At 36.8% G+C, this 26214-nt stretch overlaps 1 protein-coding gene across 1 annotated transcript in view; it reads left to right on the forward strand.

Annotated features, from left to right (window-relative positions):
- Window positions 1-1143: 1143 nt before the first annotated feature.
- The window catches only part of LOC135100444 (serine/threonine-protein phosphatase 2A activator-like), a 36337-nt gene continuing 11266 nt past the window's right edge, over window positions 1144-26214 (forward strand). Inside the window, exons 1-5 of the mRNA XM_064003336.1 lie at window positions 1144-1394; window positions 6410-6492; window positions 11987-12190; window positions 19701-19918; window positions 20588-20813. Of these exons, the coding sequence (XP_063859406.1) occupies window positions 1367-1394; window positions 6410-6492; window positions 11987-12190; window positions 19701-19918; window positions 20588-20813 (759 nt within the window). The 5' untranslated portion in view covers window positions 1144-1366. The remainder of the gene's footprint in view (window positions 1395-6409; window positions 6493-11986; window positions 12191-19700; window positions 19919-20587; window positions 20814-26214) is intronic.

Genomic DNA, 26214 nt, shown 5'->3' on the forward strand with positions numbered 1-26214 from the left:
ACTTCTCGAAGCACATCATATTGACTCGCTCTCATCCTTGCTGCACTTCCTAGACGATTCACTCACTGGTTCACAATGCTTATCTTTTCATTCTTTGCCTTCACAGAGCCATTCAGACTTGTCCACATCCCCAGGTACTTGTATTCATCTCTCTGTTGCAACTCATTCCCTCCCAGTCTCCACACAGAATTTCTCTCATCCTCTGACCTATTCACAATCATGACCTTGTTTTTCTCACTGCTAAATTTCACACCAAAGTCCCTTCCATACCCATCTACAACATAAAACAAACTTTGAAGCTCATCTGCTGATTCACTCATAACCATTCACTGACACCATTTAAGTTTTCAAACTCCCAGTTTCTCCCACTTTAATCTGCCTGGAAATTCTCCCATCCTACATCTCTCAGTCTCCTCTTTCTCCTCTTAGCTTGGCATTCATTCCGTCTTTTCCATTCAACTTACATTCAAGTACCAGCATGTTATGGTCCGAGACAACGTCAGTCATTCCATCCTCCCCTATCCACATGCGGTCCACAATCTCATGCATTCTTCCATTCACAAGCATGTAGTCAGTCGCAGACTAATGGTTCCTAGCACAGCAAGTCACTCTACCAGGGTCTCATTCAGGTTTTCTAAGTCCATCTCTTTCACAAATTCATCAAGCATCTCACCATTCTTATTCACTTGTTCACCTAAAATACCTATGTGTGTATTCATGTCTCCCATAATTATCACTCTCTCCAGCATACTCCCTTATGATCTTCAGTTCACCATACTTCCTACTATTTTATCTTTCTGCTCTCTCACCCTCAACTGTCATGTACACCACAATCACCGCCAATCTTTCACACTTTCCATGCTTACTTTTGCACTCTACCTTCACTGCTAAAATATCCTCACTCATGGCACAGTTTCCTACATCTAACTTTTCTATTCTAAAGTTCTTTTCCTTCTTATACAAAAATGCTACTCCTATCCTATTCTGAACTTTCTGTCCCTTTCCAGTCATCACATACTCGCTGCCATCCAAATTTACGTCATCCTTTAAATGTGTCTGTCATTCTAACTATGTCGAAATGCCATTCATTAAGTGCCTTACACACATTCTCAAATTTCCCAATGCTCAAATTTTCCCGAGCCACCTGTAGCATCATGATCAAGATCAAGATCATCCGATGTCTGCCAAGTAAACAAATAACTGCAAACGTATTTCAGTGACTTGAGACATTGAATTAACTAAATTATAAGTTAAAGAAGCACCATATATAGCTGTGGTACATTTTCTTTTCCGTCGTTCACATTGCCTGTGATATTAAAATAGCGAAATTGTGTATGTAACAACTTGTTCGTTGTGGGAGGAAGACATGTGCAGCGAAATGCCAATTGATTGCGGTGAGTAGGTGCATAGTGACATGCTTTGGCTACTTACTATTGTTATTTTTGCCAATTCCATCTGGTAATGACAAAGGTGAGGTCGGCCTCCATGTGGACCAGTTTATTCATCATGCTCTATCCAATCTTGGATTTTCAGGCAGGGTGTTGTGATGGTGGCTGGTGTATCCCGGTGTGGGTGTTTGATCTGGGAGTTCAGAGCCACTTGTCAAAATTAATTTTGAAGGATTCATGGTATTTCTTGATAAGAAGTCTGTCCCCCACCACCCCACCCCAACCCCCCCTCCATAACCCCTCAAGCTTGGGGGGCTGTGGAGAATTATTATTATTTTCTTTTTTTTTTGGTGGGGGGGATGAAAAATAAGTGAAATAAGGGTATTCCAAAATCTAAGGAAATATGCCTAAATATTTCAAATTTCCCTAACCTATTGTAGCCCCAAGACCCCTCCTGCTTGGATGTTAATCTAACTTAGCATAACCTAACCTAGGTGGTTGGGCTGTGCCCCTCCTGGATGCCCCCCACCTAGGACATTAACCTAGCCTAGCATAACCTAACCTAATCTAACCTGACCTAGCATAATCTAACCTAATCTAACCTGACTTAATGAGGGACTTCAAAAATTATACTGTTATGCCTTACTGGTGTGGTGTGGAGATTTTCTGGGTGATGGAGGTGGGTACATTTTGGCAGCTTCCTTAATAAACACATGGAACCTCTTCCTTATGTCAGTATATTGCATCTTAACCATTGCTGTTGCTAAATATCTCACATAGTGACTTCTTTTCCTGCTGAACCTGGCACTGTTCGCTTTACTCCCTCCACTGGATAGCCGTATTATGAATGACAGTGAGCCTCTATTAGAATGCCTGACACGTCTCTAAAACAAATGAAAAATGTAACTGAACCTACCGTGGAAAGTCGTGATGGGTGGCCTCAGGAATGGCTTCACGAGTGGCAGCACATGATCAGCTGTATAGATACCATGAAATTCTAATATGCCACTACCCATAAATCCCAGTTATAAACATAAGAAAATAATTTCAGTGCTTTCTCTTGACTAGTGCAGAGCTCACTGGACTTAGAAAACATCAAATTTTTCCACACTCTTGAGTGCTATTACAGCCATATTAGACACTTGCCATCCAATTTTTTTTTTTTTACGTTTATAGCAAGGTCATCAAACCCTCCTCCATGACATGTGAGTTTCGTGCTTGTAGGTAACATGGATGCGATATCCAGATTAACTGGATTCATCAGTGATTCCACTTAGGCATCTTAGGCTGCATTTATGCCAAGCAAATCAATTCACTTCAATTCATAAGAAATCATTTGATGAGTTATTTTGAGTCAGCACTGTTTTCACCAACTGGGTCAAATTGTCAGAATCAACAGGTATTATTTTAGGAGAGAACCAGAATGCTCTACACATTTAGGATTTTTATTTTTTATTACCTTTATGGTTACTAGGAAACTTAATTTTTTTAAATATTCATTGCAAATTAATAGTTTTCATGGGTTAATCTGGATATCAGGTCCGTGTTACATACAAACATGAAACTCACATGTCACGTAGAAGGTTCAGTGACCTTGGTTTGAACATAAAAATATTGGGGGGCATGTCTCTAGTATGGAACTAAAAGCACTTCAGTGTGGAGAAATTCAACATTTTCTAAGTCCAGCAAGCTCTGCACCAGTCAAGAGTAAACATTGAAATGATTATCTTTTGTTTATAACTGGGATTTACTGACCCTTGGGACACTCCACTCCTGACTTCACTTAGTTTCAGACAGTTCCTCCCTGGACTTACACTTGTTGGGTTCTCCCTGTTAGGAAGCTGTAGATTCACCTACCAAGTGGTCCTTCAACTTCCAGGGCTTGGAGTTTGTGGAGAAGTATCCTATGATCAACCTTATCAAAGGCTTTATATGACATCTGTGTTTTGGCCATCTTGTATATACTGAAGAATTTTGTCATAATGTAGTAGTAAGTGGGACAGACATGAACATCCCTGTCCAAAGCTATGTTGTCCATTACTGAAGGCTCTATTTGCTTTTAAGATATCTACCATTATCTTTCTGATGACCCTTTCACATATCTTGATAAGGTGGGATGTCAGTATAACTGGTCTATATTTGCTGGGTAATTTTTTATTTCCTCCCTTGTGTATAGCTGTGATTATGGCAGATTTCAAGATTTGTGGGATGGTTCCAGTCTTCAGTGAGGAATTCCATAAAAACCTGAAGGGGTTTGGCCAGTTCTGTTTTGCAATATTTTAGTAGTTTTGCATTGAAACCATCAGGGCCAGCATTAGTTATGGCATCAATAGCAGTTATCATGTCAGTCTCTGTAATATCAGCATTGCTTGATTTTAAATTACATGTGTAGTTATCAAAAAAGACTTTGGTATTTGTACAGTCTTTTCAGCACAGGGTGTGTTGAACACATTTTCTTATTGTCTTTTGAGGATGTTGGCTATTTCTTTTGGGTCACCTGTCACTTCTCTAGTTTCCTTAATGAGAGGGACCTATTGTAGAGCTGTTCTTCAGGTTATTTTTTGCATATATCAAGAAGTATTTTGGGTTCTCTTTTATGTCTGTAACCACTTTCTTTTCCTGTCTTCGATGTTGTTCATGTGATGCTACAAACATATTTTCTCAATCTTTAATTTTATTTTCAATTTTTTCTTGTGCTGAGTGGAATGTTGTTTTTCTTAGTTTTAGTTATAGAACTCTTCTTCTCATGAGAATTCTAGTCACGAGGATTTCATTGTTGTTGTTCTTTGTGGATATTTTAGGAACATGATTTTGCAGATTTTCTGGCAACTTTTGATGACATCATCCAGCATCTCTTCAACATTCTTGTCCTTGAGCTGGGTTTCCCTATTTACTTCCTTGAATTCTGATCTTGCCTGTTCCCACTTTATATCTGGACTGTAGAAATTTAGGTTTCCTTGTGTGGCATCTGTTATATTTTTCCTTTTGTGTCCTTCCTGGTTAGGTTGTAGGATGTTGGTTGTTTTGACATGGGTCAAGTTTTGATCTGAGATAATTGGTTTGTTTATCTCATATGAGTGGATAAAATTTTCACTGTTTGTGATAATCAGCCCTAGGATATTATTTTCTCTTGTAGGACCCCTGATGATTTGGGAAAGGAAATGTGGCTCCGTTATTTTGATTAGTGCTGTGGCTTGTTGCGTGTCTTCATTAGAATCTCCATTCACTTTTTCATTTTCCCAGTTAAGGGAAATTATTTATTATGTCTATCCATCCAGAAAATGGTGTATTTATTTATATTTACTTCAGATTCTAGGTGGTCTCCATTTTAAATGTGTTTGAGTTAATATCTAGAACAGTATTTTTTTATTTTTTTATTTATTTATTTATTTATTTATTTATTTATTTATTTATTTATTTTTTTTTTTTTTTGCTAGTTCTTTTAACATAGGGATCTTAGCCTGATTTGTTTTTTTATTGAGACTTCTGATATTGCTGTAGAGAAAGATGTTCAGTTCCAGAGGTGGCTGGTGTAACACTTCTGCCCTATTTCTATTTTTTCTATTTTTTTCCATCAGGTGTTGTGTCATTTGATGTTACCTTTCCATTTCCAGCATTTTTTCCATGGCCTCAAAAAAAGATGAACACACATGCTTTGGTTGCATGGGTTACTGTTATATAGTGGATCTAACTCTCCATTTGGTCTGACAATATTTTCCTTGTCATTATGCTTTATGTGATGGTCTTGTGTTAGAGGTTTCATCATTCCCTCTTGTCAAGCATATTGTATGGTGGCCAGTGTTTCTGTATGTGCTTTGGCTGGCACTCTTCTTTCAGTCCTTTTTATATGCAGGAATCCACAGTTCTCTTTGTTGCATTTCTTTATTTTGAGTAAATATATGCATAAGGTTAGATGGTATTCATGGCATTTACTCAGTGTTGTAAAAAGAAACACAGGTTCTTTTTTTAAACCCATTCAATTTTTTTTTTGTTTATTCCTCACATTTATATGTAAATCAATTTAAATAAGCAATTAAAAAGTAATCTAGAGTGAAAGAAAAGGTTTGAGGTGTTTATTTTTTCATGTAGGATGGGCATTGGCCAAGAGTAACAAGAATTTAATAAAAAAAAGCCCAGTGAAGTGCCACTGCACTGTCACACTGCTGAATCACGCCATAAATGTGACAACAAGACACACACACACACACACACACACACACACACACACACACACACACACACACACACACACACACACACACACACACACACACACACACAGGTCAAGGCCATCCAGCCAGAATGAATAAACATTTTTCCAAACATTTTTCCAGTATTTTCAGTACTCTGAATTTTGTGATCCTCAAGTTTAGCACTATGCCTTTGGAAGAAAGCAATCATGAAACTAGCTAGGATACTGAAATAATGTAGATGTGCAATGGCATTGTAAGAGATGATCCAACAAGCTAAGAGGTGAGAGCTGGAAAAAAAAACTAGGTGGTGTAGATGCAGTCATTTTGAGAGAAAGGATAAAAGTTAAGTACTAGATTAAAGTGGAAAGTATGCCATTCATTGTACCAAGGAAAACATTTGATGAAATCCTGAGGAAAGACATTGAACAAACAACATCTAAATACTATTATGTAAATTCACTAATTATTTTTGCACAGCTTGTGTAATCTGCCAGTCATTGTACACTGGAGAGTGAGAGACCTAAAGTCAGTTGATCATATAGTGGTAAATAGGATGAAAATTGTAATATAATTGTAATGATACACCATTCATTTCTGTGTTCTAAAAATAAAATGTTTAAAAAAAATATTCCAAAACATGAAAGTTACATGAAAATATATAAAAAACTCTATATATAGATATAAAGATTTCTAGCTACATACATTAATAATATTCACAGAATACAAGATTTATTCAGGGCAACATTTACTAGTCTTAACTTGTAGTGCTTGCACTCCAATCCAATTAACATGTTACTTTTATTTGCAATAAAAAACTTCTTTTTATAGGACATCACAAATTTGAGGAGCCAAAGCGTGCTGTGCTTTGTCCTGCTGATGTGAAGAAATGGGAACAGTCCTCTGCCTACCAGGTAACTCACTATATATTTTTCTAACATTTGATATGAACTCTAAAAGTATTTAAGGAGCAAGTAAAGTATTTAAGGTAAGAGATTAATAAACTATAGGAAAATTAGGAACAGTCGATCATCAAATCTTGTACATGGTACTTTGTAAAAAATATTGTCATTTATTGTTGGAAGTGCCACCTGGGTAAAAAACTGAAAACTGACTTAAAAAATTAATAAAAGATCTTTGTTTTGTCATTTTTTTTGTTTTTGTTTTACATAGAAGAATTCCAAGTTTCCCATCATCATTAATTTAACTGTACTTTCTATCTCAAAGCAGAAGGTATGCATATTCATAAACATAACAGTGGCTATGATGGAGCAAGTGTCTTTCTTATATTTTCTAATTTTTTAACCTGTCTGTTGATGTTTATCCACATCTGTCCATGCCTCTCCCTCATTCCCCTCCCTTATCTCTCTCTCTCTCTCTCGCTATCTTGTTTCTCCAGGTCCTCTTTCTCTTACACTCTTTCCTCTGCTTTATGCACTCACACACACACACACACACACACACACACACACACACACACACACACACACACACACACACACACACACACACACACACACACACACAAACTCATCATAGAAACATACAAAAAAGGAGTGGATAAATGGATACTGAAAAAGAAAACTAATCAACAAAAAAGGGAAGTGGTTTAGTTGGGAATATATACAAGCAAGACAACAAAAAGAAGCATGGAACAAGTGGAGAGAAAAACATGAGGCAAGACAACGACTAATTATATGTTAGCAAATCACCTTCTGCTGAAGGATTGCTTGCCCATGAGAAATGCTGTGCTATACCACACCATCAGTTGCTATTAGTGATGGGATTTTCAGCTCTTTCTAGAGAGCTGGTTCATTCAGCTGCATTCACTCAAGAGAGGTGGCTTTTTTCAGTTCCCAAATGGCTCTTTGTTTAGTGCTGTATTGACAATTAAGTAAAATTGAACATTATCTAGTAATATGACACAGGAATTAAATTTCACCAATATATTTTTCACTTTATCAAAGTAATTGTGAATGCCAATCACATTGTGTTTTGAACACTGTAAAATATATGTATACAGTAGAACCTTGGTTACCGAACGTCTCCATTTTCAAACAACTTTGTTTTCAAACAAAAATTTTAATTCGTAATTGCTTCAGTTGCCATACCATGACTCAGTTTTCAGACAGTTACTTGATTTCAAATACTACAAGATGTAGCAAAAGCTGCAATTTACTACTAAATTATAGTTTCTATAAATATTTCCTTTGTTTTTATATATTTGAAGGAGAGACACAGAGGCTAAGACAGTAATTCAATCTTTGAAATAAATTAAACATGATCTTGTTGAAGAACCTTGATGTAAAAAAACAAGGTTCAGTGCTCAGGAGTAATCCCAAGCCTCCTGTGGCTCTCTCTATGATCCACAACACTATCACTACTGCACAACTGGATTTTTCCAGTAGCTTTTCCCAGCAGCAAGATGTCTAAGTGTTATAATCACCTTAATTTTGGCAGTGAGTGGGTTGTTGCTCTGTGTGTAAGGCTTCCCTCACATGATCGGTGACAAAGAGAGTGCCTTTTGATGAGTTCTGCATCACTAAGTTCATTTAACACATTATTTCAGGATTTAAAAATTTCTAAGCTGGAGATGGGGAGCGGCTCTCTTAGTAGTGGGAGTGTCAATCATTACCCGCTAAGACATGGTAGATGGGTGTCTGAGAATGGATTAATCTATTTTACATTGATTCCTATGGGGAAAATTGTTTCAGTTTTCAAACATTTCAGATTTCAAACAGCATTCAGGAAGAAATTAAGTTAGAAAACTGAGGTTCCACTGTACCATAAATTTCATATATAAAACCACTTTGAGAACATGAGAACCTACATTCTTTCACTGTATATAATATGAAAAAACATTGTTATATAAAAGGTAAATATGGCATCAAGTAAGGGTAGTTTATTTTTTTATCAAGTGGGCAATTTTATAATAATCATACAAGAAAAATAGTAGAAACTGAAATCATACAGGTATTGGATAATTGCAAAAACAATTTAAAGAAAAGCAAAAGAGCATCAAAAAGCCTCACCCAATCTGTTCACAATGAAACACAAATATTAAAAAAAACAAAACATGAGCCTTACAACTGAAAGCTGTAAGCCTTTTCAATCATACCACAGGTCTTTTCATTCATGGCAGATTGGCATGAAGAAAAATTAAATGCCTTAGCTTTGAGGGGCGATCTGGTTATTTCTCTGTTACTATCTGTTCTGTTTTTGAGATCTTTTCTGATGTTATTGATGTTGCTACAATGCACAGTCTTCTTGCCATGACTTTAACAAGTTGTGAATAAATAGAGGCTTTTGTTTCCCTCCAGCTCAATGGTTTTGCAGGTCTTGGAATATAAGGCTACTCAAGATAGGATCTTATTTCCAGTGTAACATCTATTGAGGGATTCCCTCTCGCAGTGTCTCCTGTGGTTCTTTCATAACTTTTATAACTAGAAATTCTATCCTCTGATTAGCAAAGAGCACAGAGGACAGGCCATTATAAGAGGAAAGCTCAGTGAATAAGACTTGATTCACCATTTACTAAAAGTCAAGTCACTGTGGGTATATCGCAGCATTTTCCTATTTGAGTAGCCTTCTCAGTGGAAACTGAACATCACCACAAAGTTACTAGCAGTGTTAGGTGGAATTCAAAAGTTCTGCTATATGGGGACAAGTTCATCCTACATACCACATGCCCTTCTCAGCAAATAAAACTATAATAAAACCTTTAGAATTATTACCTATATAATATATCCATAAAGCATTACTGGCTAATAGCCTTTTGTCAGCAGATAAATCTGTAATAAGTATACTTTTACCTAAGTGATGTATACCTATATATCATTGCAGGCTAACATCCTCTGTCAGGAAATAAATCTGTAACCTTTTTATAAACTGTATAATATATCCATATAGCATTGCAGGCTAATAGCCTGTGTTAGCAAAGAGAAGTATAATATATATATATATATATATATATATATATATATATATATATATATATATATATATATATATATATATATATATATATATATATATATATATATATATATATATATATATATATATATATATATATATATATATATATATATATATATATATATATATATATATATATATATATATATATTATTTATTTATTTATTTATTTTATCTATTTTATTTATTTTTTTATTTTTTTTTATGTAGGAGGGACACCAGCCAAGGGCAACAAAAATCTAATAAAAAAAATAAATAAATAAATAAAAAAAGCCCACTGAGATGCTGGTCCTTGAATAGGGTCCAAAGTGGTGGTCAAAGATTGAAGGATAAGTGTCTTGAAATCTCCCTCTTGGAGGAGTTCAAGTTGTAGGAAGGTGGAAATACAGAAGCAGGCAGGGATGAATGATTGAGAATACTGGTTAACTCTTGCATTAGAGACGTGGACAGAATAGGGGTGAGAGAAAGAAGGAAGTCTTGTGCAGCAAGGCTGTGGGAGGAGGGGAGGCAATGCATAAAGCATTGCAGGCTAATAGCCTTTGTCAGAAAATAAAAGTGTAATAAATATACATTAACACTGGCTACATTATATATTCATATAACAATACAGGCTAACAAGCTTTGTCTAGGGCATTCACTGTCCTTATGCAAGATTTAGTGTGTACTGTATAAGAAAATTATTCTCTGATCTATTATGTCAGTTCCTCCCTTAGCAAAATCATACAATTTATATATGGCTAGCTTTTTTTTGCACCACCATCCTTGTTAATTCCTAATGTGATATCGGGGACTGCACTGAGAAGCAATACTCTTTTCTTACCGTTACCTTTGGTGGGTACTACATGATGATTCAGTCATTTCCTCATTATCTTTAGTCCGCCACACCTGGTATGACCTCTTCCCTTCCAGTGACTGCCTTTATCTCTGGTAGTATGCCTTTTCTCATGCAATCTACAGTACCTATGCCAGCAATACCTTGTGTCTGAAGCCATAACTCTAGGCTGGTACACAGTCTGTCTAGATTACCATTAAGGGATGTCTGAGTTGATTTAACACTGAACAACCATAATATATTGATAAAGCAGGAGGCTTAGTCTGTGTGCACACCAAATGAGTTGAGTTGAGTTGAGTCATCACAGTCATTTGACTTGTCAGATTGACTCATTTCCATTCACATTTCTCACTATCCTGTCAGATGCCAAGGAGTATGGACACACATTCTCTCACTGTCCTACATGTTTTGTTGAGGATTCAGTGGCAAAGAAGAAAGGAGCAGAGTATGGGTGCACGAACTGAACACCAAGATACCTGAGTTTGGTGCTTTTAGTCATCTGTTTCCTGGTCTCATAAATAATCCAGTTTCTTTAGAATGACAACAGAAAACTTCAAGAAGCTGGTTGATATAACAGGAATGTTTATCAAGAAAACCATCTACAGACATCCCTTTGCAATAAGATATATCAAGTCCTCAAGCTGCATGCTGCACGATGGACTTGTGATGACTGACGAAAAAAAACGGGTCTGGCCACATTTGTAACTCGACTTGACTCGGCATGACTCAACTCAACTTGATTCCCCTGGTGTGAATGGTTCTGCAAAATTAGTTAGAAAATTATGTTCCCTTGGCGAGTTATGTAGAGTCGACTCCATTTGACTTGACTCAACTTAACTCAGCTCAACTCCTTTGGTGTGCATGTGGCCTTAATCAGGGTAAGATTCATGATAAAAGCTAAGGGAAAAAGAGGGAAGGGACTAACATACCTGTTACCACTGAGAGAAAATGGATACATCTGAGGTGTGGGGCTGGTGGTGGTGCCTGGCCTATGTCCCTTGTGAAAGGGAGTTACCTACTTGGGAATTTCCTACTTACTTTACGTACCTTGTATTCATTCATTCTATTTGTAAGATGGTATTCATAATAACTTGAGAACCAAATTTAATTAAGAAAAGGGTGCTTAAATTCAGCTTACTCCCTGAGGAAAACTTTTTATGAGTTAATTACTACACTTGGAGCCAGGAGGGAGGATGGTGGTTGATGATAACAGCCTCACATTTTCTATGATTTTAACTTAAAAGATAATAAACAGCATTACACGTGTCTCGCTAATGCTTGTACAGCAAAACCCTCATCAAACTCGTCTTCCATTCTCACACAAGCATTTGCTATAATTCCATGTAACAACTGCCCTTCCACATCATAGTCCAGTTTAGAGAGCTTTCTTATCAGACTTGTCATGTGCTTTCTCTAGGTCCATGAAAGTTGTATACAGCTTTTTACTGTTTTCTTGGGTCTCCTTCATTTTGATTACAAAAGGCTAATCTACACAAACTTTTTTCAGCTTGTTGTCCCTTCAAGCTGTCTTAACTCAATGTCTTAACTCAATGATTAAAAAGATTTATTTGTCTCATTAGAAACCATCTCCTTTACAGGATATTTTAGGCTTCATAACATCTATGAATGTAGCAGTGAAGGGCAAGAAAACCAGTGCACCATGTATCACCAGCTCACTCACAACAAGTCTGCTAAAAATGTTGGACACCATCAGCCAGTGGGTTGGTGACATCCCTCCAATTGACCAGCCTCAGCGCTATGGGAATAAAGCCTTCAGAGACTTCTATTCAAGATTTAAGGAGGTAAAATGCTCAGAAAATTAATTATATACACTGAGGAGATAATTATACTGACAAAAATTATTCTTATCCATGATTGGTTTATTTCATGATCATTCAAAACAGGTGCTATATACCAACAAATGTTTGTCTTATTTATAACTGATGTAATAATGCTGTACAGAAATACTGTCATGGAAAATAACAAACTGTGCCACTCAGTTAGTAGTACTGACAAAACCTGTAGTTTTGAAACCAGATGAAAGTTTTCATGATTGATGCACTCTGTCTCTTGATATATATTTTAAGAACTTTGATTAAGATCAGAGAGAGAGAGAGAGAGAGAGAGAGAGAGATTAAATCCATGAGCAAAATCATGCCTCAGAATTGAGGAAAACACATAAATCAGAAAGGAAAGAAAAAAAATCCTGTAGAGGAAGAGACAATCTTGTCTCTTCTTTTGCTCTCTGTAGTTCCCATTTAACCTGCACAAAATAGGTGTGAACTTCAGTTGAGAAGTTGCTACCTTGCTACCTTTCTTTCTAGAAAGAACAGAAGATCAGTATTCTTGACATCTTTTGTGTGTGTGTGTGTGTGTGTGTTTACGTTGTCGTATTTATCCAGTTGTGATGTATGAGAAATGAGCTACACTTTTGGCATCCTGTCACCATGTCCCAATTGGTCAGTTTTTATTTTGAAATCATGAATGCTCTTGGCATTTATAATTTCACCATCCAGGTTACTTTGCACATCAATACAATGATAGGATTTTTTTTTCTTTTTCTTTTTTTTTCCCCCCAGTTTCATTTCATGTTCTCTCGTGGCACATGTTTTCATTACCAATTCTGTCTATTCCAGACATAGCTCTGTACATTGCTATCAAGTCTTCTCTTTTTCTTCTTTTTTCCAATGATAACAAACCCAGCTTCTCTAACCTCTCACTATAAATTAGGTCTGCCAGACTGGGAATAATCCTTGTTGCTGCTTTCTGCATTTTTTTCTTATTTCTTTGTCTTTTTTTTTACCTGTAATGAGACCAAACAACTGTGGCATACTCCAGTCTAGGTGATATGACACAATTCCTTCATCATTTCTTCATCCATATAGGTAAAGTTTGTATGGATGTTTTTTAAGAGTTTATATGTAGTGCAGACAATTTTGTTGTTTCTCAGATGACAAGTCATGCTGGACTAGTACCCCCAAGAGTCTTTTCTTTGTTTGCTTTGGTAATTAATTAACCTCCATTTTATTATCCCATCTTATCCTTTCTGCACTCTTTCGAAATTCCAATATCTTACAGTATTTAATGTTGAACTCTATTTTTCCTGTTTGACTCATTTCATATATTCTACCCAAGTCTTCTTGCATTCATTTTCCTTTTCAGTCTATGATTTTTTATCATCTGTAAACAGGCTCACATAACTGTTCATATCTGCCACCATGTTTACATAAATCAAGAACACACTGGGACTAATACCAATGCTTGAGGCAGTCCACTTGTCACACTTTTCCATCCTGATGCACAATCTTCCATTACAGTTCTCCTCTGTCTCCTTTCTAGCAAGTCCTTCATCCACCTCAACACACTCCTATCTAATCCTCCCTCATCTCATATTCAAGTTTCTACAATAATTACTGATGAAGCACCTTACTGGATGCTTTCCTCAGAGCTAGATAAACACATTCCACCCATCCATCTTTTTCTTGTATTACATCAGTTGCTCTTGAGTATTTGATTTGAGACACAGGAACTCCCAGCTCTGATTCCAAATTTTCTGACACAATATTGATTTTCTTAAGATACTTAAGCATCAGTGTCTTATTTTCTTTTCACATTCTGTAGTTTTCCTATTACACTAATGAAAGAGAATGGCCTGTGGTTCACTGGATCTCCCTTATTTTCTCCTTTTTTTTATTGGAACAGTAGATGGTCTTTTTCATGTTCCCTTCAGGTAACATGTAGTTAGTTTGTATACTTTGTTTCTTACTTCTTCCCCACTTTCTCTCAAAATCAAGATGGAAATTCCATCTGAGCCTTGTGCCCAGTTTGCAGTAATTTCATAATTTCTTTCTTATCCACTGTTATATCCCTCAATACTTTTGTTCTTTTTCCAGCTTTTGTGTTTCTGTGAGAACTTTTTGGCAAGATTGATTCATAACTTCAACTTTTGTTACTGGTTCAGCATAAATTGTTCCTTTCATTTTCGGCCAACTAATTGCCTCTTTTAATTTTAATTTTCCATTGAGAAACCTGTAGTATAGCTTGAGTTGTCCTTACACCTTTCAGGAATGCCTCTTTCAAAATTTTTCTCTTCTCTGCAGACCCTTTTATAGTTATCTTGTAATCTTTTGTCTTATCATTCAACTTCATGCTCTACCTGTTCTTTGCAGCATCTCTGTCACTTTTTGCTAATTCATATCTTACAGTTTCTCTTGTCATTTCAGGTACATATTTATCAACAGTGTCATAATTCTCCCAAAATGATCCCATTTCTCTTCTACATTATTTGTCCAATGGAAGAGCCTCCAAGTTACATTTAACAAAGAATTTCTTTTAACCCTCAAAGCTGGCTTTTCCATAGTTATATCTATTATTTTTATATCTTTCATCTTGTGGTTCCAGAATATCAAACTTTATTACCCCATGATCACTCTTTCCAAATAGACTTTCAAGTTTTGCAGAATTGTCTTCTCTTAATCTTGCCTCTTAATTGACCTATTGGGTCATCACGTTTCCCATCACTAAGCTGAATATTTTATTATCACATGAGTCATTACTTCCCTTTGCTAAGCATTCTTCCCATTTTAAAGTCACTCACCAGAATCAAGTTACCACTTTTCTCCATTTCCCAGATGCCTGACTGTGTCATTCAGTATCTCCTGATATTAATTGCCTTCCATGATCTAGTTTTTGATGGAACATATGTTATGGCAGTCTTCCTTCTCTTCTTTTTTTTTTTTTGTCTCCAGATCTGCTTCAATTAATTATGTTATCACGCATACTGATAACCCATATGTAATTACATATGCCTAAATCCCCCACACAGCACAGAAAAGCAAAGTTGCACCTCTCTGGAGATTGTTCCATGAATTTTACTATCCTTCACCATGAAAATGGACGGTCCATTAAAGAGGAAACAATCTCTGCAGCTAGTGTGCATGTACCGTGGCTACATACTGGGCCACTGCCAACCAACCTTCAGATAATTTCTGTGCTCTGTACAGTTAGCATGTTCACCTCTTTCTATGGGCCACTCTTTGCTTGCATCTTTCTTTTGGCTGTTGCCTTCTTTTGTGTGTTTCCATGCTGCACAGAAAGTGTTTTAAGTGCTACAGATCTCTGCCCGGGGAAGATTTAGAGTTGAATTCACTCTGTTGTGAAAACTTTTTTTTGTCAGGGAGATTGGGAAAAAAAAAAAGATAAAAAAGGCCTGCAAGCAATACCACTACCAAAAGCAACAAGAGTAGCGAAACAGGTTTTGAGGTATCTTGGTACTTCTCTCTTGAAGTAGTTGAAATAGAGTTGGATTTTGAATGGAGTGAAAATTCACTTTTTTGGTGGTGCTGAGTGGATGCCAATGTTTTATGCACAGAACTTACATAAATGAATTTGAGACGAAAGTCTGGATCCAACTAATTGCAACATTTACATACAAGTAGGCAGCTATCCACAACAAACACTTACCAGAAAAAGAAAAAAAAAAAGTCATAGAAAAAGGCAAAAACAGAGGGACTGTCTCATTCAACCCCCCCAACCCCCCACCCCACCTAAACACTTGTCTAACTACCGACTAACCCAAAACAGGGCATGGCCTAAGAAGGTAAGGAGGATAGGACGCATAGCACTCAGCATCAGAAAATAATGCCAGGTGGAGTCTGAATGAGACAGAGGAAGGGGGAGAAAGAAACTAAGGGTGGGACCAAAACATTAGCATCTACTAAGCTCCACCAAATATTGATTTTTCACTCTGTTCAAAATCCCATTTTGGTGGCTACTTTGTGGATGCCAATGCTGCTTTCCATGTAGAGATGGTCTAAGAAGACACCAACCTGGGACACATACTCATCATATGAGAAGACTGAAGATCCACAGCTGTGATGTAAGCAGCAGCTGGGCGTCTCCAAGATGCAAACACTAATAAAGATCAACCCAATTGGGAAACTGCAAGAATGATCCTCAACAAGACCAAGAAAACCCACACTAATGCCCCATATGGAAAGGGCCACTGGTCCATAAGTTATGGATGACCAAAACCCAGAAAATCAACCCAAAGTTTCAGAGAATACAAAAAAGGGGGACCCCGAACCTATGAGGTCTCAAACAAAGAATCGGTTAGGCAGGAGGGCCTGAGCCCATTGTGAAGCAGGGCATATAGATGACTTGAGTGGAGAGGTAGCGATAGACAAAAGTGTGAGCTGAGCTCCACTGGCCTCATAAGCAAGTGGTCTTCCAAGAATGAAAATGAAGAAAAAGTAGAGAAGCTGCCATATTCCAGACACCTTGACCTATTGGGCAGTGTCCTGGGTCTGCAGGGTTGATAACATTGCACAAAACCTGTGTGATGTGGATACTGGAGCAGGGGCAAAGAGAGCTGGGCCAGACAAAGAGATGGTCTGGAAAAGAATCAGTAGAAGCTAGAAGATACTGGCAGAGAGAAGAGACAGGACACAGAGGATGATGAATCCCACCTTGAAACCAAGACGGAATAATGATTTCTTTGCCAGAAAGGAAGGAACAGGGGCCAGTGAAACCTGGATGTCACCAGAAGCAAAGACAGTGCAGACAAGAAGACAAGACAAAACACATAACTGTGATGCATACAGGCCAGAAGCTAAAGATAAGCTAAGGATAAGACGAAAAGCTTTTGATTCCACCCTGTCTAAAAAAGCAGTATGAGTGGAGCCTCCCAGACATGTGAAGCATATTCTATACATAGACAGATAAGGCCCTTGTACTGAGTTAACAGGTGGGGGGGGGATGAGAAAAACTGGTGGAGACATCTCAAAACACCTAACTTCATAGAAGCTGTTTTAGCTAGAGATGAGATGTGAAGTTTCCAGTTTAGATAATAAGAAAAGGACAGACTGGGGATGTTTAGTGTGTGGACAGTTGAGTGTCATTGAGGAAGAAGAGATAGTTGTCTGGAAAGTTGTGTTGAGTTGATAGATGGAGGAATTGAGTTTTTGAGGTATTGAACAATACCAAGTTTGCTCTATCCCAATCAGAAATTTAAGAGAGATCAGAAGTCAGGCATTTTGTGGCTTCCCTGTTTGAACTGTTTACTTCCTGAAGCATTGGACATCTATGAAAAGATGTGGAAAAATGCAGGGTGGTATCATCAGTGTAGGAGTGGACAGGACAAGAAGTTTGGTTTAGATCATTGATGAATAATTGGAAGAGAGTGAGTGACAGGACAGAACCCTGAGGAACATGGCTGTCAATAGATCTAGAAGAACAGTGACTGTCTACCACAGCAACAATAGAATGGTCAGAAAGGAAACTTGAGATGAAGTTACAGAGAGAATGATAAAAGCCATAGGAGGATAGTCTGGAAATCAAAGCTTTGTGCCAGATTCTGTCAAAAGCTTCTGATATGTCTAAGGCAACAGCAAAAGTTTCACCAAAATCTCTAAAAGAGGATGATCACGACTCAGTAAGGAAAGCCAGAAGATCACCAGTAGAGCGGCCTTGATGGAACCCATACTGGTGATCAGATAAAAGGTTGTGAAGTGATAGATGTTTAAGAATCTTCCTGTTAAGGATAGATTAAAAAACTTTAGAGACATGAAATTAAAGCAATAGAATGGTAGTTTGAGGGATTAGAACAGTCACCCTCTTTACGAACAGGCTGAATGTAGGCAAACTTCTAGCAAGAAGGAAAGGTAGATGTTGACAGACAGAGTTGAAAGGGTCTGACTAGGAAAGGTGCAAGCACAGAGGCACAGTTTTGGAGAACAACAGGGGGGGGACCCCATCAGATCCATAAGTCTTCTGAGGCTTCAGGGCAGTGAGGGCATGGAAAACATCATTGTGGAGAATGTAATTTTTTATCGGTAAATCACTTGCCCATTAATACCACTCATTTTGTTATGTGATACTGTAAAGCTCCAAAACCTGTAGAAATTGTTTGAATAATATACAATTTTACCAAAAGACATCAAAGTCAACACACTTCACCATAGATACCTGCCCAGCCTGGCTATTGTGTCATCCATCCACACTTGAAATTCATCTTCTATATGCATAGAACATTTCTAGCTTAGAAATACCTTGTACTTTCACCTCTAGCAATATCTACCAAAACATGAATTTCAGGAGATGGAAGGTTAATGTAATGTCTGTGAGCTACCTCTGGTCACCACAAGAACAAGCTGAGTTGACCCAAGATTTATGAGCATTGGTATTAAAGAATGTATGTGGAATGTGTACCTCCTTGTCAGAGACAGTCACCTCTGTTATGCCTTCTATACTAAAAGATGAGTCTGAAATTAAAGCAATAGTAATTACAGAGGAAATGAGAATAATACTGCCTTAGGTCATCCTACTAAATAGACTTGTAATGCTTAACACAGAATACAGAAATAAGATTATGATTGAAAGAGCTTAGCAGAGAGAACTGTTTGACTGAATAAGCAGAATAAGTGAAGGGTTGAAAATGTTGGTCACATCTTCAAAGCAGTCAAGAATGTGAGTAGGATGCTGCACTAATTGATGTCATGGAAAATAGCAAAATTGAAGGTTTGTTCATCATGTTGGTCAATGAAAGATATAACCAGAACTCTGGTGGTGAATACTGAAATCTCCAAGTATGGAAATTTCTGCTAGGTAGAAGTGGATGAGAATATGCTCCACTTTGGAAATCAAATATTTAAAGAGTCAGAGGAGTTAGTGAGAGACACAACAAAGATGAATTTAGTAAGAAAGTGACAATGAAATCTTAGCCAGTTGATAAATTCTGAGGTCTCAAGAGCATGGATATCAGAGCAAACTGCATTGTTGCTTACATTGACACAACAGCTAGCTTTTGATTAGCTTTGATAATGAAAAAGTAAGGAAAACCAGAAAAAAGTCTGCTGTTGATGGCATCAGACACTTGGGTAAGGTAATGTTTCACAGATTAAAAATTAGATTGAAGATTGCAAATGTTGCAGAAGTTATAGAGAAAAGTTAAAGGATGCATCAAGATACCTTGGATTCACAGCCAGATAACAGGCTTGCCTGGAGACATTTATGGTCCCCTCTCCAGATAGGACTTTTTTTTTTTCCCCCATATTTTGCCATGAGTATAATTTTGATGGTAAGAGTTTTTAGATGTGTGCAGTGTATATAGTGTAGTGTTAATGGTAAGAGAGGTTGATTTTTAAGTGCAGGTTACAGCTGCATTCTGCTTTTGAGGTTTTACCATACTAAAAACAATAAAACTTTAAGGAATTTTAAAACAGCTAGATGAAATAGATTAGAAAATAAAATTAAGAAGTGGATCATATATGTATGTATATAGTAGTTTTATATGCTATAAACTTAATATTTCAGCAAGGTGAAAGAATCATGAGAGAGGCACTGCCTGAAGAATTTCATCCAGCTGTTGCAGAGATAGCAGTTTATCTTCAAGAAAGTTTTGGTAACTCTACAAGAATTGATTATGGTACTGGGCATGAGCTGTCCTTTATCATGTTCCTTTGCTGTTTATTCAAAATAGGAGCATTGAAGCAAGAAGACTCAGCTGCTGTTGTGACACAGATATTCAACAGGTACTGGTGTTAGACTTTTTATTCTTTCTTCCTTTCTTCATATTTATCTTTATTTTCTGTTTGTGTGTGCATATGTGTGTGTGTGTGTGTGTGTGTGTGTGTGTGTGTGTGTGTGTGTGTAATTCACCAAGGCTTGATCACAAGCAGACCCACAACTACCAGCCATTACTCTCTCAGTGTGAGGTCAGAGCTCATTATTACCAATCATTGGGTAAGACTGTGACCTCACACACAACACACCTAACCAACTAACTGCCCTGCTTGTCAACAGAAAAATCCCAGAGGTGACCAGCCCCTAGTGGGGTTCGAACCTATGTCAGCCATGGCAGCCAATACAAACTCAGCCCCTTTGCCACTAAGCCATGAGGCAGTGTGTGTGTGTGTGTGTGTGTGTGTGTGTGTGCAGATTTATTGGTTCATGTCATATATATAGTAGTGTATCAATTTATGCATGTTGAAAATAGAAAATTTAACATGAATCTTTATTCAGCAAAAATTACCCATTTTCAAAATACACTGAGCAGTATTATATGAATTATCCTATTAAGTTCTTTTAAATCTCTGAATTGCAAATTTGATTTCCCTAAATTCACATTACTTTTGCCTATTCAGAAGTCATCCCTTGTATTAGCATGTAGCTTTGTCAGTACCATCATGTCTTATCCATAGGTACCTTTCCTTGTGTCGTAAACTTCAGACAACTTACAAGATGGAGCCAGCAGGGAGTCAAGGAGTTTGGAGTTTGGATGATTACCAGTTCATTCCATTCATTTGGGGATCATCTCAACTTCAAATGAACCCAAAAATTTCTCCAGAGATGTTTTGCAATGAAAAAACTGTTAATGACAATGCAGATGACTACATGTTCCTCAGTTGCATCAAATTCATATTATCAGTAAGTTGTATTTTTAAGGATTATGTATTAAATCTTGAGACAAGGCACCCACACACACGCTCACTCACACAAGCATTCCCTAAGAATGAATTAGTCTGTCAACACTTGAAAAGAGAAAGAGGAGATATAATTACAATACAGTGTATAAATGAAGGCTTGTATAGAAATAACCAATGATTATGAAGAAGTAGAAAACTTGGATATTTCATATGAAAGGAGAAAAAATAAGAATAGGGGATTGCCTAGATAACATAAAGAACTACAGATTTCCCCATGTAATTAAAATAGATTGGAAAATTAAGTATGAAAAGCAAAAAGTGTAGTGTTCCCCTGTATATTTGCAGTTCATTATTTGCGGTTTTGCATATTCGGATATTTTTACCAGTTCTCTCCACCGGGTTAGTCTTTTGGCCCAAAGAGTCGGGATCATTCTTTCAGTTATCATAAATTACAGTAAATCTTTGATATAATGAAAACATATGGTGGAGAAGTGTGTCACTACAGACAAAAATTCTCTGTATCCTGAGAGAGAGAGAGAGAGAGAGAGAGAGAGAGAGAGAGAGAGAGAGAGAGAGAGAGAGAGAGAGAGAGAGAGAGAGAGCTGTGTGACAACCAGTGACCTTGACAACTCTCTCTCTCTCTCTCTCTCTCTCTCTCTCTCTCTCTCTCTCTCTCTCTCTCTCTCTCTTTCTCTCAGATAAGTTAACAGAGAGAGAGAGAGAGAGAGTTCTGATTGTGTGTGTCAGCCAGTGACCTTGACAATGGCTGATGACATAACTCTCTCTCTCTCTCTCTCTCTCTCTCTCTCTCTCTCTCTCTCTCTCTCTCTCTCTCTCTCTCTCTCTCTCTCTCTCTCTCTAAGATAACAGAGAGAGAGAGAGAGAGAGAGAGAGAGAGAGAGAGAGAGAGAGAGAGAGAGAGAGGAGGAGGAGGAGGCAGGCAGCATCCCTAAAGGGGACATTATACTCAAAATTCAGTAAATAGAGGTTCGTTATATTGAGGGGTTACTATACATATTAGTTTAGTCCCCTTTCATTTTACAGTGTACTGTATTTTTTTTAATTAAAATATTGTGTACCAGATATATGAGACATCTTGTGCAGGAGGGGCTTATGCACCATTAGCCTTGTTTTGAGTTACAGTATAAGGCTTTAAAGTCAAAGAAACAAAACATCATACTAGAATCAATGCAAACATAATGTATTATACATCAATGGAAATCTTTCAAACCACTAAATTTAATGAAATTGGTGGTTGCATGAAATAATGACATTTTCTTCGTAAAACATCATAAAATAGCGAATATTGTTTTTTACATAGGAGTATTTATTATCTCATTTTATTCGTATTTGATACATTGAAAGAACTATAGATATCAAAGAAGCAGTTTGAATTATAAATTGATATTCCAATAATTGTGTGTTTTATTGGTGTTTTCTACCATTGGTGTTTTACCATAAAAAAAAAGAGTAAAAAAGCAAAAGGAACTTAACTTGTTGCACATCAAACGAAAGGTCTCTAAGTACTTAATAACATGTGATAAGAATTTTTGTGTAAAAGTGTAGTGTATAGATAAAAAAAAACAAGAAAAATAAATAAGAACATTAGACATGAGAGAAGCTGCAAGAAGCCATCAGGCTTACATGTGGCACTCCCTGTATGAAATTTATTTACCTACCTACTTCCACCTATCATCCCCATCCATAAACCCGTCTAATCTTCTCTTAAAGCTCCTTAATGTCTTAGCACTAACAACATGATTACTGAGTCCATTCCACTCATCTACCACTCTATTTGAGAACCAATTTCTACCTATCTCTTTCCTAAATCTAAATTTTTCAAACTTGAACCTGTTATTTCTTGTTCTACCCTGGCTGCTAATCCTAAGAATTTTGCTTACATCCCCCTTGTTATAACCCTTATACCACTTGAAGACTTCTATCAGGTCTCCTCTTAACCTAATGTCTCTCGAAAGAATGTAAATTTAGCAGCTTCAGTCTCGCCTCATAAGGAATACTTCTCATCCCCTGTATCCTTTTAGTCATTCTCCTCTACTGATTCTAATAGACCTGTATCTTTCCTGTAATGTGGGGACCAGAACTGCACAGCATAGTCTAGATGAGGTCTGACCAGCGCCAAGTGTAACTTTAATATTACCACCGGCCTTCTACTTTTAACACTCCTAAAAATTAATCCTAATACTCGATTTGCCCTGTTTCTGCCCTCTATGCATTGTTTTCCTAGATGGAGTTCAGAGCTAACTATAACTCCTAAATCTTTCTCGTACCTTGTACCTACCAGAGTTTCATTGTTTAATGTGTACCTAATGTGTGGGTTTCCTCTACCTACACTAAGTACTTTGCATTTGTTGATATTAAACTGCATTTGCCATCTGTCCGTTCATTCATTCATCCTATCTAAATCTGCCTGCAAGGCAATGGCATCTGATTCTGACCTGATTAATCTACCTATCTTTGTGTCATCTGCAAATTTACTAACATCAGTACTAATTCCATTATCCAAACCATTGATATATATTAAAAACAACAATGGCCCTAATATTGATCACTGTGGCATCCCACTAATTACATGATTCCACTTGGATTTAGAGGCGTTTATTACAACTCTTTGCTGCCTGTCGCTAAGCCATGACCTTATCCAGCCTAACACCTTCCCATCTATTCCGTGTGCCCTAACCTTTCATAGGAGGATTTGATGGGGTACCTTGTCAAATGCTTTACTAAAGTCCAGGTATAAGATGTCATAACTATCACCATTATCTACTGCCTCATACACTTTACTGTAAAAACTTAACAAGTTTGTCAGGCAAGACTTCCCCTTCGTGAAGCCATGCTGTGACTGATTTATCAAGTTATGTTTGTCTAAATGTTCCTTAATGTTCCTCACTATTATTGACTCCAATATTTTATCCACAACAGAAGTTAAGCTGACAGGTCTATAATTAGACGCTAAAGTTTTATCTCCTTTCTTAAAGATGGGTACTACATTAGCCTGCCTCCACCTTACTGGTACCTTACCTGACTCAAGTGATTTCCTAAAGACAGAAACTAACGGCTCACTAATAACCTCTTTGCATCCCTTAAGTACTTTGGGATATATTTCATCTGGTCCTGGTGTCTTGAACTTTTTAGCCTATCTATCTCCTGTTCAACTATCTCCTTAGTTATTGAAATATGTCAGTTTCTCATTCTCATTGCTCTAAACATCTGCTCACTATTTGGCATATCATGCATGTTTTCCTGGGTGAAGACAGTTAAAAAATACTCATTCAGAATTTTACTAATCTCCTCCCCAGAACTAACCAGCTCCCCATCATCTGCCTTTAATGGACCTATAGTGTCCTTATTCTTCGTCCTGTATACCTGATAAAATCCCTTGGGGTCCATCTTTGCCTGGCTGGCTACCTTTAATTCATAATTGCTCTTAGCTTTCCTCATTAACCTCCTGACTGTTCTAACTAATTCATTATATTGTGGCCTTAAAACTTCTCCACCTGCCCTTAATCTCTTATATATATATATATATATATATATATATATATATATATATATATATATATATATATATATATATATATATATATATATATATATATATACTTCTCTATATAATGTTTTAACCTAGCAGTCATCCAATTAGGGTCATTTTTCCGTGATCTTATTGCTCTATACGGGATGTTTGCTGACTGACCTATGTGCACTTTATCACTATAAAACACCAAACAGCTGGGTGCTGCATCTAAGCCCCTCTTGCTGCTCATATTGGCTACCTCTTCCCTACTTTCCCATGTAAAAATACGCAATGCTCCATCTTTGTACCATGAATATAGAGACAAAAACAAAAATCCCATTTCACTACTGGGTGCTGCATGCATCCACCAAGGGAGATCCAGCCCTGACTTAAAAACCACCATCTGATGGATAAGCCCTTTTTTGCATGAGACGCCTCATATAATAATTGTTTTTTTATTGTTTTAAAATGAATTTAATAAATGTGAGATGTATATTTTATAGTTTAAACTATAAACATAGATATTGCTGAGCCTTGTAGTGGTGGTTTCCCATATTCATGTATTTTTGTTATTCACAGGAGACTTTGGAATGTAATCTGTGCAAATAGCCAGGGAACACTATACATCCATTAAATCAAAGACTATAGAAAAATAGATACTTATTGACATAACATCATACAAGCCCATCTTAGGCTGTCTATACAACAAGTGGGTTGTTTATATATATATATATATATATATATATATATATATATATATATATATATATATATATATATATATATATATATATATATATATATATATATATATATATATATATATATATATATACCTGTCAACTCAACACAATGTTCCAGATAACTATCCACTTTTCTTCAATGACACCCAACTGTTTCCCTCTTCTACATACACTGAACATACTCAGTGTATCCTTTACTTATAATTTAAACTGGAAATTTCATATCTCATCTCTAGCTAAAACAGTTTTTATGAAGTTAGGCATTCTGAGTTTTTCTCAACCCCCACAGCTGCTAACTCTGTTATCTGTTCATGTATGGGGTATGCTTCACATGTATGGGGGCATTCCACTCATACCACTATTTTAGACAAAGTGGAATCAAAAGCTTTTCATCTTATCACCTCCTATTCTCTAACTGACTGTCTTCAGCTTCTTTCTCATCATCACAGTATTGCATCTCTTGTTATCTTCTACCACTATTTTCACGCTAACTACTCTTCTGATCTTGCTAACTGCATGCCTCTACTTCTCCCACAGCCTTCCTGCACAAGACTTTTTTCTCTTTCTCTCATCCCTATTCTGTCCTTCAGATGCAAGAATTAACCAGTGTTGTCAAGTATTCATCCCTTTCTCTGGTAAACTCTGGAACTCTTTACCTGTTTCTGTATTTCCTCCTTCCTATGACTTGGAGTCTTTCAAGAGGGATGTTTCAAAACACTTATCTACTGTTTTTTTTTACCATTCTATGTGATATCTGTATGGGAATTGGCAACAAGTGGACTTTTTTTTTTCCTTGGCCAGTGGCCCTCTTGTATAAAAAAAAATACAAGGCTTCTCCAAAAACAAAACAATCACATAGTTTTCCCTTTGCTTTTAGATGAGAGCAAAATCCTGTTGTGCTATAATTATTCTGCCTGTTCCTTCTCCCCATATCTGATTTGAACAGTTATACAGTTGGGTATGTGACAATGCACAGTTGTTATAATGTATAACTGTAATAACCACTGAAATTTTTATAAATATTTAATCAGAATAACAAACCAAAACTTGCATAACGAACTCACCACTCACGCAAGCATTGGAATTTTGATAAAAATTTAATCAGAATAACAAGTCAAAACTAGCAA

This window comes from Scylla paramamosain, chromosome 5, assembly GCF_035594125.1.
Source record: "Scylla paramamosain isolate STU-SP2022 chromosome 5, ASM3559412v1, whole genome shotgun sequence".
Taxonomy (NCBI): Eukaryota; Metazoa; Arthropoda; class Malacostraca; order Decapoda; family Portunidae; genus Scylla; species Scylla paramamosain.